Source organism: Urocampus carinirostris, chromosome 15 (genome assembly GCF_059441175.1).
Source record: "Urocampus carinirostris isolate Australia breed hairy pipefish chromosome 15, RoL_Ucar_1.0, whole genome shotgun sequence".
In the NCBI taxonomy this organism is placed as follows: domain Eukaryota; kingdom Metazoa; phylum Chordata; class Actinopteri; order Syngnathiformes; family Syngnathidae; genus Urocampus; species Urocampus carinirostris.
The window spans coordinates 10,363,921-10,378,156 of NC_142363.1; the positions used below are offsets into that span (position 1 = coordinate 10,363,921).

Genomic DNA, 14,236 nt, shown 5'->3' on the forward strand with positions numbered 1-14,236 from the left:
TTTTGTTCATTGTTTTTCCCCAGAATGCTGTCACCACTCCAGGGTTTTCTTTGGGTGGGCAGAGCGGACCCCGTACCTCCCTGGTAACGCCCCTGACTAATCCTAAGATAGTATAGCGATACTCTATTGTCAATTGTATTCAATAATAAAAGTGCTCTTGACAATATGGTCAGAACTGCGGGCAAGTAATCATTTCATTTTCACCATTTTTAATTTCTAGCTAATCAGCAGCTCATTAGTGACGTGTTGGGCTTGTATAGCCTTTCATTTGAGAATACAAACCGCTTCATAAGGTCTCTGCAACGGCGAACTAGAACAGCAAAGAAGCAAAAATTTCAAGATCAAAATTCGCACGATGTATTAAAGACATTTGAAAAATTAACGCTTCGTGAAAAAACAATACGCCACCCAGTTCGTTACAGCATTTTTTTTATTATTACGCAAAAATGTAGTCATTGATTAAGGCACAATACGCCACCACAAACGTTTAATTGATATAGTTATTTTGTAAGAGCGACGTTTCGGTACGCGTGATGACAGAGCGCATTCTGTAATGATTAATGGTGTCATGCGTGAGCCTCTGTTTTCATCGTTTGGGAGGAAAATATCATTGTAATGTCTTTCATTCGTGCAGGCGTCATTTGTCTGTAAGCGCATACGTAAACGTGTGCATCTCTGTGACAGAGAGAAGGGGATCTGCAGGGAAGCACTCGGGGGTATATGAATCAGTCAGAATTAAACACTAAGAGAGACTAGACTGCAAGGCGAGAAGAAGAAACTCAAAAACCTCGTTTGATTTTCCTTTTGTTTTTTGCGTCTATTTATTGCTTTCTGCATCCACAATGAGGGAAATCGTTCACATTCAGGCTGGCCAATGTGGTAACCAGATTGGTGCCAAGGTAATATAACTTTATTCCCGAATATACATATATACTGTATTTGTTCATCTTATTGACAATGGCTTCCCGGCACTTGTTTTGTCTGTTTGTATATTATGTGCTGTTTTCTGTTTGCTCCATTTACAACTGCCAGAGGATACTTTGTTAAATCTGTATGTTAAGATACATTTATATTTTCATTTTTTTAATTACTCGTGTGGCTCATATTGGACTTTATAAGCTTTTAAGGATGAATTTAAAGTGTTTTAATTATCAGTAATATTTCTAATGCATGTTTTTGTCTTTTGTACATTTGTGACATATTTTGTTTTTAATTGTTAGGGATCACTAATATGGATCATATTAGCTTTTTAAAGCTTTAAAAATGTGTTAAATTATTTTTCTCATTAGTATTTCTTTTTTAAATGCAGGGAATTTGTTTTTTCCTACTGTTGTTTTTTTGGATCACTAATTTGGGTCATATTTGGCATTAAACTATAAAATGCATTGAATTATTTTTTCTGTTTATTTTAAATAATTTCACTATTTTTAGATGCAGGTTTTATTATTTTGGAATGTTTTTTAAAAATAAAATTTTGTTTTGTGATCACTCATTTGGGTTGTATTGGGCATTACATTCAAAAAATGCAAAGGTTTTTGTCCTTGAAGTACTTTACACTGGGAATGCGTATATCTGGTATTTTTTTCTGGTTTTGTGATCCCGAATATGGGTCATTTTGACCTTTGTAAATAAAAAAACATTTTAATCGAAAAGTTCAAAAACAATTGCATGCATGTTTTTTGTCTTTTAATGTTTTTTGTCTATTACTTTTTACATTTTTTTGATGTGATCCAAAGACCTAGTGTCTTTGTTAGCTAGCACAAGTAGCACAAGATTGTTGACTGTAGAAATACAAAATCATCCATCCATCCATCCATGCATCAATCTTCCGCTTATCCGGGGTCATGTTGCTTGGGAAAATGCAAAATCAAATGGTTATGAATTGGTAGCTTGTGCTTATCATTTTTTGTGATTTTATTTTGTAGTTCTGGGAAGTGATCAGTGATGAACATGGCGTTGACCCAACAGGGACTTACCATGGAGACAGTGACCTGCAGCTAGACAGGATCAATGTTTACTATAACGAGGCAACAGGTTTGTGTTTTAAATAAAAAAAACATGAATATTAAAATGCTTAAATCCAAAAATGGTCAAAATATATATAGATTTCAGTGGTCATTGGCACTGAATGTATGTATTTTCTGGGCATGTAGGAGGTAAATATGTGCCACGTGCTGTGCTGGTGGACTTGGAACCAGGGACCATGGACTCTGTGAGATCCGGTCCCTTTGGGCAAATCTTCAGGCCCGACAATTTTGTGTTTGGTAAGTTGAAACTAAGTATATCACATTTGTTTTAAGTAAAATTATAATACATATAATTATATAATTTCCCTATTTTATCTCTTGAATATAAAAAAGGACATACAGAAGTAATCATTCTTTGATAATTTCAATTTATTTTGTATGGATGCTACATTCTCCCGTGAGTGCCTTCACGTACCACTTGGAGTACAATTTACCCCAATTAAGGTACCACTGCACTAGATGACAAATTGGCTCACCAAATCCTTCCTTTGCAGGTCAGAGTGGTGCTGGTAACAACTGGGCAAAAGGTCACTACACCGAGGGGGCCGAGGTGGTGGACTCTGTCCTGGATGTTGTACGAAAAGAGTCCGAGAACTGTGACTGCTTGCAAGGGTACCAGCTCACCCACGCCCTCGGGGGTGGAACCGGCTCAGGCATGGGAACCCTACTCATCAGCAAAATTCGTGAAGAGTACCCCGACAGGATTATGAATACGTTCAGTGTGGTGCCCTCCCCCAAGGTAAGCTTTCACTAGGTTTGTTTAGTCAAATTGAGATCAGAATTCGTGTTTGACAAATCAGAATATGTTTACTTGACTAGTTAGTTAATTCCACATACATAGCCACTATTTGTCTCTCTTCAGTTTCTGTAATACATACCCAGTTCAATTGAAGAAAAAGTAGCAGAAGAAAAACAAGCATGGACAAAAACTGTAAAGGTGCACCTGAAAGAGTATTAAAAAGAGCTGCGTCATTTGAAGTGTCCCAAGTTAAAAGTAGAATATTTTTTCTAATAACCATGGTGTTAACAATGCGATGAGTTCAAAGAACCCTTCACTTTTTTCCTCTGCTTTATCTTTTTGCAAAGCTGTTCAGGGCAGAATATATTAGACAGGAAGAATCAGGGGGATGGAAATGGAAACGTCATCCTTGTCCCCTTAGTTTTTGTGTATGATACTGTTGCTTGAAAATGCCAAGTAAGAAAAGATCTGTAACCAATCCACAAGAAAGATGAAAAAATAGTTTATTCAAGCGTGTCTTAAAAATTAGCGTACTTGCTCATGCAACATAAGGAGTGATAGAGGCTGCAATGATGTCACAACCCAGGAGGCAGTCGCGAGTAGAAAATTTCCAAATTCTGTTTAGCTCCAAATAGGAGCATATTCAGATAAACAACTCAAATACATTGAACCCTGGTTTGTCCCGGGGCAGTTAAGTAAAAACCTTTATTTTCCTTAGTTAATAGTATCATAACTGATATTGATACTAACAAATACTCAATACATTGAAACAAGACCACACACTTTTTTAAATCTCCAAACATTAATTCAACAAATAAAGTGCTGTTTACCTATGTGAAAATCATTTTTTACCAATACCTATTGTCTTGGACTGTTTAGCCAATAAGAAAGTAGAACACAATGCATGTTAAATCCATGAAGCAGCGAGTTAGCCAATGATAATGTACGATGCATGATATTTCGTGAAGCAGCGAGACAAACTACGTTATAGTGAGCGATTACCTTATCTGCAATATTTTGGTCTTAATCTGACTATTCCCTGCATGTAAACGTAGACTTATGCTGTGTCCACTAATGCTAATTCTTGTTACAGGTATCAGATACAGTCGTGGAACCTTACAACGCCACCCTGTCCATCCACCAGCTTGTAGAAAACACAGACGAAACCTACTGCATCGACAATGAGGCCCTGTACGACATCTGTTTCCGCACGCTCAAACTGACCACGCCCACGTACGGAGACCTAAACCACCTCGTGTCCTCCACCATGAGTGGGGTCACCACCTGTTTACGCTTCCCGGGCCAACTCAATGCCGACCTCCGAAAACTAGCCGTCAACATGGTCCCTTTCCCTCGATTGCACTTTTTCATGCCGGGCTTTGCCCCCCTGACCAGCAGGGGGAGCCAGCAGTACAGGGCGCTCACTGTGCCCGAACTCACCCAGCAAGCCTTCGACGCCAAGAACATGATGGCGGCGTGTGACCCCCGCCAGGGCCGCTACCTCACGGTCGCTACCGTTTTCCGCGGTCGAATGTCGATGAAGGAAGTGGACGAGCAGATGCTGAACGTGCAGAACAAGAACAGCAGCTACTTCGTGGAATGGATCCCCAACAACGTCAAAACGGCAGTGTGCGACATCCCGCCCCGCGGACTCAAAATGGCCGTCACTTTCATCGGTAACACCACGGCCATCCAGGAGATGTTCAAGCGCATCTCGGAGCAGTTCACAGCCATGCTGCGGCGTAAAGCTTTTCTTCACTGGTACACGGGCGAAGGCATGGACGAGATGGAGTTTACAGAAGCTGAGAGCAACATGAACGATTTAGTGTCCGAGTACCAACAGTACCAGGACGCCACCGCTGAAGATGAAGGGGAAGGAGAGGAGGAGGCAGAGGAAGACTAAAAACTTTGAACTGTTTATTCATTATGGAGAAACCCGTATCGGCTTGGATTTTTTGTATTTGTATGTTTGTATTAAATCATTTATTATGTGATTCTGTCACATTAAACTATTTTTTTCACAAGTATCATGTAAAGAGTGTTACTACGGTTTGAGTCAATTTTGACACATTTACTGCCACTGACAATTTTAAGTAAGGTAAACTGTAGTTCTTACTTACCCATGTGAAGTACTTTTTGTCCATTTTGTACTATATTTCTAGGTTAATATGAATTGAAAATATTTTTTAGATTTTTTATACTGCATGTTTCTTCTAAAATAAGAAGCACATATTTGTTTTTACCGTGCACTAGGTGACCACACAAATTTTAAAATCAGTGTCAAAAGGGTGATACCTGCTCACAAAAAAACATAATAAAATAGGGGAGAAAACAAATGCTCCAGAAGCATTTTTCACAAGACAGCGCCTGAGTCCAATCTAAAATATATACTCGATATATGTATACTCTAGAGAGGGGAGTGTCTACAAGCGTAGAACTAGACTTATCAAATGTTGACAAATAAATATGGCTCTTATAGTCTAGTGAAATCAATCAACTTTAATGAAGGAATTTGTCAATTACATCGTTTTTAAAAAGACTGGTACCAGGAATTGCTTTTTCAGAAAGCCATATTCCTGTGGCATTTTTAATTTTCAGCATGCACTAAACACAATTTTCCTAAGTCCTAGTAACTGATACCCAAATTCTAAAACATACAAAATGTGAGAAAATAGTAAAACCTTTTGTACAATATATAAAAGTCTTCCTCGTCTTTGACATCCTGAGCTGACGTGATGTGAAGAACCCCAGCACCCTTGCAAACAACTTACCATATTTGTTCACATCTTAAAGGTTTTGAGTGTTTTAAGTTTTGGTAAAGAATGCCCAGGCGTGTCGCAAGGGGTGCAGCGTTGGTGAAACCAATAGCGAGCAGCCAAAATAGGGCGAACTATAACAGAGCCCCAACGGGCTAAACCAGCCAGGACAAGGCAGGCTAGTTGGCTGGTAAAAATGGCTAACCAGGACCGATCTGCAGAAAAACAGTAACGTAGAGTGAAAAATATACCTGATGATTCCTGGTTTATGATGCAATAATGAATTATGATTATTTCAGGGGCTGAAGAAAACCTCGGGGGCCGGATGTGGCCCGCTGGCCTTGACATATGAGTGACCTTATTTTTTTCTCTGCGCTAAGGATATTTTTAAACAGCACCTGGAGTAGTTAATTGAATGTGATATCCTAACAACAGTAGCTGAGAGACGGGCACTGAAAAAGCTGCGGTCAATCATGGACAATCCATCGCATCCACTACACAGCATTATCTCCAGACAGAAGAGCAGTTTCAGCAACAGACTGCTGTCACTGTCTTGTACTACGGACAGGCTGAAGAGATCTTTTCTTCCTCATGCCATGAGGCTCTTTAACTCTACCCGGCAGAGTAAAAGCCCACAGTAAACCACACCACCTACATTTCATATTACCGAATCTTATTGCAATATGTATTCTGTGTAGCACTATTTAGTTATTCTATATAACACGCTACAGTGGGTATTTGCACGTCACACTGGGTATTTGTATATTGTATTATTTTTGCTTTATTATTGTTCTCAGCTCAGGGATGCTGCTGGAAATGTGAATTTCCCTTCGGGGATTAATAAAGTATCTATCTATGTATCTATCTATACAAATTGTATTTTTTGTCTATTTTCCCCACTATCTTATTTACCAGAGCATGATTTTTAGTACCTACTATCATTTTTTTATATACTTATTTATATTTGGTGCATTTCATAAAATATGTAATTTTATTTCTGTTAGGTTATTGTAAGTATTAATCATTGTAGAGTTTATTTATTGATACTTGATAGGTTTGTTCTGTTTTTCATATTGGGCACCTCCAAACGAGACTGCATAAGATGCCAGTTTGTTCTTCTTAAGGTATCTTCATTTTCCTCATGTTGAGTTTTTGAGTTTCTCCTTGCCCCCATGTAGGTTTTAGAACGGGGGATGGTGTAATAATAGTCAGTAGTTTGCAATAATATTTGGTCTGTGCAGCGTTTTGAGACTTGTTGTTTTTTTTAATTAGGAGATTTAATAGAAAAGAGGGTCAGGAGCAGGCTTTTAAAACATGTTTGAATTTGTTATCTGAGGTAAGGACTGTCTTCTGTTCCCTTACATGGCTGCACAGATCACGGCCACTATTGGGAAATGTGAAGCACACTGTAAAGCGCTTTGGGAAGTCATTGACTTGAAAAGCGCTATATAAATGCAGATAATTTCATTTCATTTCATTTTTGGGTGTCTACTAAACTATAAACTAATCAACATCGTTTGAATACATAAGAAACACAGGAAAACAGACCCCAAGTAAGATTCTTTTCAGCATGGGCGATTTTAGGTTCAGAGTTTTGGGGGTGCTCAGCCCCTGCATTTGATTCAATGCAGCTAAAATGAGGACTAATATATGTTGATGATAACAGAGTTATGGTAGTTGGTGGTAAAATAGTTGTTCAACATAACCATTGTATAACATAATCTTGAACCCTGAACCTCCGCACCGCGGGGCTGCGTGCTAACCACCCATCCGCCGTGCTGCCCCTCTACACTTAAAGTTACAGCAATAGCACACCTCCATATTGCCATTAAAGTCCTCCCGTTTCAAACATAAGTTATGCGTGTGGGTGAAGGAAAAAGACTAGTGGTCCAATAATTTGGCAAATATGGTACGTTGAATGAACCAAGTCAAAGAAAAATTCCCAGGCGCCTTGACTTTGACATATCTGATCTACTGTATGTGGCCACTTGTTAATAGCCAATTGTGATTAACCTCAGTGCTGCCTCATTAGTGTGACTGGCAGCAGCTGTCTGCTCACCACTGAAACAATTAGTTATTGCACAGGTTTACCAATTCACTCGAGCATTTGACCAACTTTGAGCTCAGCAATGGCTGCACTGGAGGTCTCTCTGTGTGTCCTTGTATGTTATCTTCTGGTTTATATCACAGAGGCTGCCTTTCTTCCTTTTTCATATGAAATGAGCTTCTCGAATCCCCGGAGATGGCAATTCCCTCAATTTGCCAAATCGAGCGAGTTGTCATCCATCACGAAGGATCTCGCAGTGCAGGTGTACTGTGATGAAAGTGAATTGATCGTGCTTGTGGACAAGAAACTAGTTGACGACGAGCTCTTCCGAGATCAGATCCTGTTGGGTAACGGCTGCTATAGTAATAGCGAGCTCCCAAGCCAGCTGATGTTCACGTATGGCTACGACCAGTGTGGAACCAGTCACCATGTGAGTTAACCTAAGTCTGATTTTAGTAAGGTTATTTGAACTTGCTTCTGAATGGAGATTGTCCAACAGGTGGAGAACGGCTTGGACGTGTTTTCCAATGTTCTCCGTTTCAGTCTGAGGAAGAACGTCAACACTGGGCTGATAACTTCAACTGTGCATGTTTCCTGTATTCTAAATAGGTACAGTATGGTCTTGTTATCCTGTTTGTCTGTGGTAACAAGTACTACAAATCTTCTGTGGTTTACAATGCCAGTTCATAGCAAATGACAAAATATGCATTTTATATGGACATTGGGGGGAAAAACGAGCAATGTTCCTCTTAACCCTCTAGATGGTAGTCTTGGTTCAAACACAAAGCCTAGTTCAATACATTTTCAGAGCACCTTTTTCCCCCCATTAAAACCTTGTGGCACACCGTCCATTGAAAATGTTGAAAAACTGATTTCTGGCGGTAGTCCTAAGTTTTTGTCATGTTGCCCAAATTGACAATAAAATGTCATTTGTGGTCTTTCAAAGTAATGTTTTCGGTTAAAAATAATGCTGTAATTCTGTAAATCTAATTTTTTTAATCGAAATTTTACTATACTATCTTTTCCCCAAAAACAATAATGCTTAAGTTGAGTTCAAACTTCTTAGCAGTGTTTTTTTTTTTTTTTTAAATTAAACTTCATCAGACAAAATAAGTTATTTAATGTAGTTCTCCAATGTACTGCCTAATGAGCAGGTTTTTAGTAAATAAGCACAAAAAATGATAGAAAGAACTGCACAGCGGCATCTTGTAGTCATCAATACTGATACCATTAATGTGTAACATTTCTCTAAAATGACTAATTTTCAAGAAATAATTTAATTCCTACTGACAGCTAAAGAAGAAAAAAATCGTGTTTTGCATGCAATGAATGTCTTCCAGGTCCAAAGAGCCTCAACTGACCTACCAAAAATTTGCAGACGGAGGCAGACAATTTGGCATACAAGTGATGGATTGTGAGTACAGAACAGATTTTTAGAAATGTGTGTTGAAAGTTTATCCCAAAATGTTTTTCTGCAGCCTCCTGGACGAGTGCAGCGGAGTCAAACATCTACTTGCGAGGCCAATTAATTCATGTTCAGGTGTCTGCTCAAGTCCTTCCTCATGAGCGGCTATTTATCCAGTCCTGTTTTCTCTCTTCAAGCTCAGAGGCTTGCACTAAGCCCCGAAATGGAATCATCTTGAATAAAGGGTGAGCTATAAGAATATATATTAAAATAAATATTTTGTTGCATGCAGGTTATTGTATGAATATTACTTAAGTTGAGGCTGTTGCTCTGCACAGGTGCGCTGCTCCATCGGGTTCTGTAGAATTCTTTGACTCTGATTACTCAAAAGTGAAGTTCGCTATGAATTCTAACGATTTCATTTCTGAGGTGAGTAGAACTAAAATATTACCTGTTTCCTTAAAGGGATTCAGAAGACCTATTTTTCCAAATTTGGCACAGAACTCGTAGTGTTCCTCTCCACAATCATGCAGCTGTGTTCCAAAATATATCACGCGCCATGGATCTTAAATACATTGATTTTCTAAGTGTACAGTTTGATCTCATCTTCTAGACCTGTGACGTCACTGGAGGACAACGCAGGGAAAACCGGACGGCGATTGTAGTCATCATACCTGCTTCGAGTAATTGGAACTTTGCTTACTGTGTGGCTGAGGGACATCAGATTTTGTCCAAGGCGCTTGCTTTGATTATCTCAGGCAGTGTCTACCTGCCGTCTTGTACAGCTTGCATTCCTTTTCCTCATAGCAATGAGATTGTGACTTTTCCCTTGTTTTTCGCCGCATGTTTTGTAATAAATATGATTTTGTTCAGATAGCTCCCCGTTAGTGTGCAGGCTCCCGATGGCTTCCAGTTATGTTTGATCTTGGTTAGCCCCATTAGCAGTCAACTAAATGGTTTGCCTGCCATGCTCATTGTTTTCTCCTGGCTGCGTTGGTGTTTGTTGCTGGTAGTTTTTACCGTTTGCTCGCGGTTTTCATGGCTGCTTACTGCATGTTTTTGGTCGGCCAGCATCCTGTTTTTCCGCCATTAAGTCTTTTTTTTTTTTTTTTTTTTTTTTTTTTTTTTTTCCCCCCTCCCAACTGGCCCCATTTTGGCTGCTCGCGAATTATTGTACCTTTAAGGCACAGCAACTAGGCATTCTCCACAAAAAAATACCCAAACTTAGCTTAAAACACTCAAAGCCTTTTGACTTGTTTACATGTAAACCAATAGGGTGACAAGCTTGCTAGGTTGCTGTTGTGCTTAACTTGATGTAACAGCTCAGGAAGTCAAATATGAGACTCTTCAATATGCATGATCAGAAAATAATTAATACAAATGACACACACACATATGTATATCTATATCAAGAGATTATGCAAACATGTACCATTTTCTCACATTTTGTATGTTTTAGAATTCGGGAATATTTTAATCATTTAATTTCCCTCCCCATGAAGTTTTACATCCACTGTAGTGTGGTCATCTCAGACATTGGGATAACAAGTGGCTCCAAATCTTGCAACTTTAACACGGTTGATTCAAGGTATTTGTCAAATGATTAACTCGTGGGGTTATTTTTCTTTCACCCATGTGCTTAAGTTCGGTTATTTTTCAGATGGGAGGAGCTTAGTGGCAATGTGGAGGTGTGCCATTGCTGTAACTCTAAGTGTAGAGGCCTGTCTGTCAAGCATCTTCCTTTGGGTCTGTTTTTCTTTTTTTTTTTCAATATATTAGTAAACACTACAAGCATTAATACCTACAATAACTGAAATAAAATGACAGATTTAAATGCATCAAAAATAATGTAATATAGAAAGAAATAAGTAAAATTTATGTTCTGGTAACAATTATTTTGGGGGAAAATTTAATTAAAAAATTATCAAATTGAATGTATGAATTTGTATAGCACTTCACATTCAATAAAATGCTTCTCAAAGTTCTGTTAACATTTTTGGTGCAAAACAATCAATTTAAATCATATATGCCAAGGCCTGTGAGCCACAACTGGCCGGAATCTCGAATTATTGTATCTTACACCAGGAATCATTGTATTTATTTTCCCTGTATGTTACTGTTTCTTGCACTTTATTTTTTTTACTTTAGTGAATGATAAAAACACTTTTCCCCACTTCAGCTAAAATAGAAACTGTTGGCTACTAATGGAGCCTGGAAAATTGAAAACAAATGCAAATACACAGCAAAAACAATCCTAGCTTTGGAGTAGTGAACACATGCAATATTTAGCATTAGCATTTAGCTTTAATATTTGTATCTAGCATTGTTTTTGGGTTGACTAGCACAACATTGGCAAATAGCGTTGCTTTAGCGGCTGACATTTTGGTCGCATGCTCACTTGCTTCAGGGTTAATAGCAACTAGCATTAGCCGTTTGTTTCATTCAATATTCATGTGGGGATTTTTTTACTCAAGCAAATTTCTCTTGTGCCTACTAAATTCTATGTTACTGACAGACAAGATAAGATTGTTTTGATTTATCTGCTTGAATTGAATGTACTGTTAGGTTCCGTAGCATTCATTAGCCTCAGAAGAGGATATGCAACATTTGAAGAAATTGTCAACATTCCAGCAGTTTGGCCCTCTGCTTGTAGTCTCATTTTTGATCCTCCCGCCCATCTATTTGACTTTGACATCTCTGCTCTAAATGAAAACCTTTCTTTACAGATGCTAAGGCTGTCATCAGCACTGGTCCATTAATAATTGTGGAAAGACCAGCATCCTCGTTCTCAAACCCAATATTGGACTCTATGCAATCAGATGCTGCGCCACCAAATGAGGAGAGCATGTCTGATATCGCAGCCTCACCCGAATTCCAGTGGCCCCTTCCCGAAAGTGCTGTTTTGGTAGTAAAGCAAGACCCTGTATCCGGCCTGACGCTAGTGCTGCCAACACGAGATGAGAAAAATCAGGCCACATTAAATGAACTTTTAATTCCCACTGTGGAGCTGGAGATGAAACCAATAGATGACAAAACTCCAAGTCCAGAGTTTGCCCAGGACAGACCTCTGCTCCTAGAGGAGGGAAACGAACTGTGGCTTGATGACAAACCCTCAAAACAAGAGTGGACTAAAGATGTGGGACCTATTGTCCACTCAAAAATTCAGATGTCTAAAAAAGCTGATGGATCTCAAATTCTAAGCTATGAGGAAGCGGTGGTGGCAAAAGATGTTTTTAGAACACTTGGAACAGATCAAGCGGAGTGTAAGCGGAACAGAACACGGGGAAGACTGCGTTCTGTTTTTCTGGATTTGTTGAGGTGATGAGCTTCTCTCATGGGTTAAATCTGGCCCCGTTATCAACATTTTTATGCCTAATGCAAAGCATTACACACAAGTGTTCTTGGTACTAGTTTAATTCTTTTTTTCCTTGTTTTCCAGGAGGATGAATAAAGTGGAGTAACTGCAACTCTTAAGCAAGAATAAAAACATTTATCAATCATTCTTAGCTTTTGTTCTTTTTGGCTACATAATTATTGGTTGCGGTAACGGATATCCAGTTAACTTTTCACCTTAGTAGCGTTTTCCAACCTTTTCAGACAAGGCACACTTTTATAAATAAAATTCCGCCATCGATAATACTTACTTCCCTGCAACAATTTATTTCCTTTTTATTTTTGTAATTATTTTGACAATATTTTTATATTTTGTGTTTCATCTGACTCGGCAGGTAATACAGCTTGAAAATGGTGAATAATTTAGCTGTCATTGACTGATTAGGATCACCTGTGCCCGCTTGTTTGGCGCCAGCCGATGCGGGCTACCTGATTGGTGCCCAGTCCTTTCACTCCCCTGTTGTCAGTCCGTCAGCGAACCTTTCTATAAGGCATGCATTTTAACGCTGACTGCCGTCGGTCCCACTTTTTGCACCCCTTTTTCCACCCATCCATTCCTGATTTCCCCGTTTTTCTCCGGCTAGACCTGTTTCTGACCCAGACCATGTTTGCTCTCCCATCCCGGCTATCGACCTGTTTTTTTTCTGTCCTTTACGCCGCCATCTCCCACTCCGGAAGATCCATTTCCTTATTCGGATCACGATCCGATTGTGTGAGGGGCTTGATTCCCGCGTCCAGCGAGCACCGGATCGCGGGTGCTGCCCTTCCTTCTGATCAAAACTTGTGGTTAACGCTATGCATTTGGGTCCTGATTCCGTTCTGGTCGTGAGTCATTGTGGATTTTCCAAGGTCTATCCAGTTTTTTCCTTAACGTATATTTTAAATAAATCTACCAGAGAAACAATGTTGTACTACATCCCAACTTTTTTGTTTGTAGTGAAATAAAATAAAATCAGCCAAATTATTTTTATTTTTTGCAGTGCACTCTTGAGCAAAATAAACTGATACATTTCCCTGTACTACCTCATGAGCACATTAGTATACTTGCTGATACACATGTTTCAATTGCATCGCTGATCATTAAAAGATTGCAAAGATATTGAATGATGGCATCCTTTTTGGCAAAGATTAAATTTGTTTTTCTTCAGTACACAAGATCTCACCGTGCGCTGGTAGCAAAACGATTCAGTACTGAATACTTTTCCCAAGAGACTTAAGATGTATGTCTACAGATGATCTGGTGCTATTCGTTACAAGTGCAGTACAACAATTCAAATATATTTACCATTTAAATATATTTTCCACAGCAACAATTAAATTGCTTTGGATTTGTGTACTCATTTTTTTGTGAACCATAGGCTGACAATCTATGACAATCATGCCAACAACTTGAATAGTTTGGGGGATGTCTATAAACATCTTGACCTCTAAACCAAACTAAACATTTTTAATTTAAGAGTTATAACATTACTTGGGACAAATACATCCCCATTATCTCCATAGACCTCATTCTACTTATCAGATTTGTAGATCTGGTACTAAAATAGCCACAAAATCTTAGAGTCAAACTTAAGTAGGATACCGTAATGCTGCCCCTGAGTAAACTATGAAATCTGAAAAATCCTTAGCTGATTGTCCATTTGGTGAATTTAGAAAACATTGTAAACAAAACCGATTCAGTGTTACTTAGCGCATCCCGGTGGTAAAAACATTGATTTAAATAAGCAAAAATTCATAGACAATCATAAATGTTATCACCAAAAACCTCACGAAAGGCTGTGGGGTGGGAGAAAATGAGATATTGTGGTTTGCACACTTTGAGTCCCTGACACAAAATGCCGTGTTTACACCAGTAGAGGCCCATACAAT

The 14,236-nt window shown here is 38.8% G+C and overlaps 2 protein-coding genes across 2 annotated transcripts; both read left to right on the forward strand.

The window, feature by feature from the left end:
- Positions 1 to 720: 720 nt before the first annotated feature.
- On the forward strand, positions 721 to 4,790 carry LOC148351524 (tubulin beta-4B chain-like). Its single transcript, XM_088353670.1, has 5 exons — positions 721 to 899; positions 1,926 to 2,034; positions 2,154 to 2,264; positions 2,522 to 2,766; positions 3,860 to 4,790. Exons 1-5 carry the CDS (start codon positions 843 to 845, stop codon positions 4,667 to 4,669), a joined length of 1,332 nt encoding a protein of 443 aa, XP_088209796.1. The 5' UTR covers positions 721 to 842; the 3' UTR covers positions 4,670 to 4,790.
- Positions 4,791 to 7,572: 2,782 nt separating this feature from the next.
- On the forward strand, positions 7,573 to 12,474 carry zpcx (zona pellucida protein C). Its single transcript, XM_088355060.1, has 9 exons — positions 7,573 to 7,999; positions 8,069 to 8,178; positions 8,910 to 8,983; positions 9,048 to 9,219; positions 9,313 to 9,403; positions 10,477 to 10,562; positions 10,635 to 10,720; positions 11,701 to 12,292; positions 12,414 to 12,474. The coding sequence occupies exons 1-9, from the start codon at positions 7,652 to 7,654 to the stop codon at positions 12,433 to 12,435; spliced, it is 1,581 nt and encodes a 526-aa protein (XP_088211186.1). The 5' UTR covers positions 7,573 to 7,651; the 3' UTR covers positions 12,436 to 12,474.
- The last annotated feature ends 1,762 nt before the right edge of the window (positions 12,475 to 14,236 follow it).

Excerpts from the sequence above, each read along its gene's own strand:
- LOC148351524 (XM_088353670.1), top strand. The coding sequence starts at position 843 with ATGAGGGAAATCGTTCACATTCAGGCTGGCCAATGTGGTAACCAGATT. Across the intron at positions 900-1,925 it reads GTAACCAGATTGGTGCCAAG|TTCTGGGAAGTGATCAGTGA; the intron begins GTAATATAACTT and ends TTTATTTTGTAG. Across the intron at positions 2,265-2,521 it reads GCCCGACAATTTTGTGTTTG|GTCAGAGTGGTGCTGGTAAC; the intron begins GTAAGTTGAAAC and ends CTTCCTTTGCAG.
- zpcx (XM_088355060.1), top strand. The coding sequence starts at position 7,652 with ATGGCTGCACTGGAGGTCTCTCTGTGTGTCCTTGTATGTTATCTTCTG. Across the intron at positions 8,000-8,068 it reads AGTGTGGAACCAGTCACCAT|GTGGAGAACGGCTTGGACGT; the intron begins GTGAGTTAACCT and ends ATTGTCCAACAG. Across the intron at positions 9,404-10,476 it reads CTAACGATTTCATTTCTGAG|TTTTACATCCACTGTAGTGT; the intron begins GTGAGTAGAACT and ends CTCCCCATGAAG.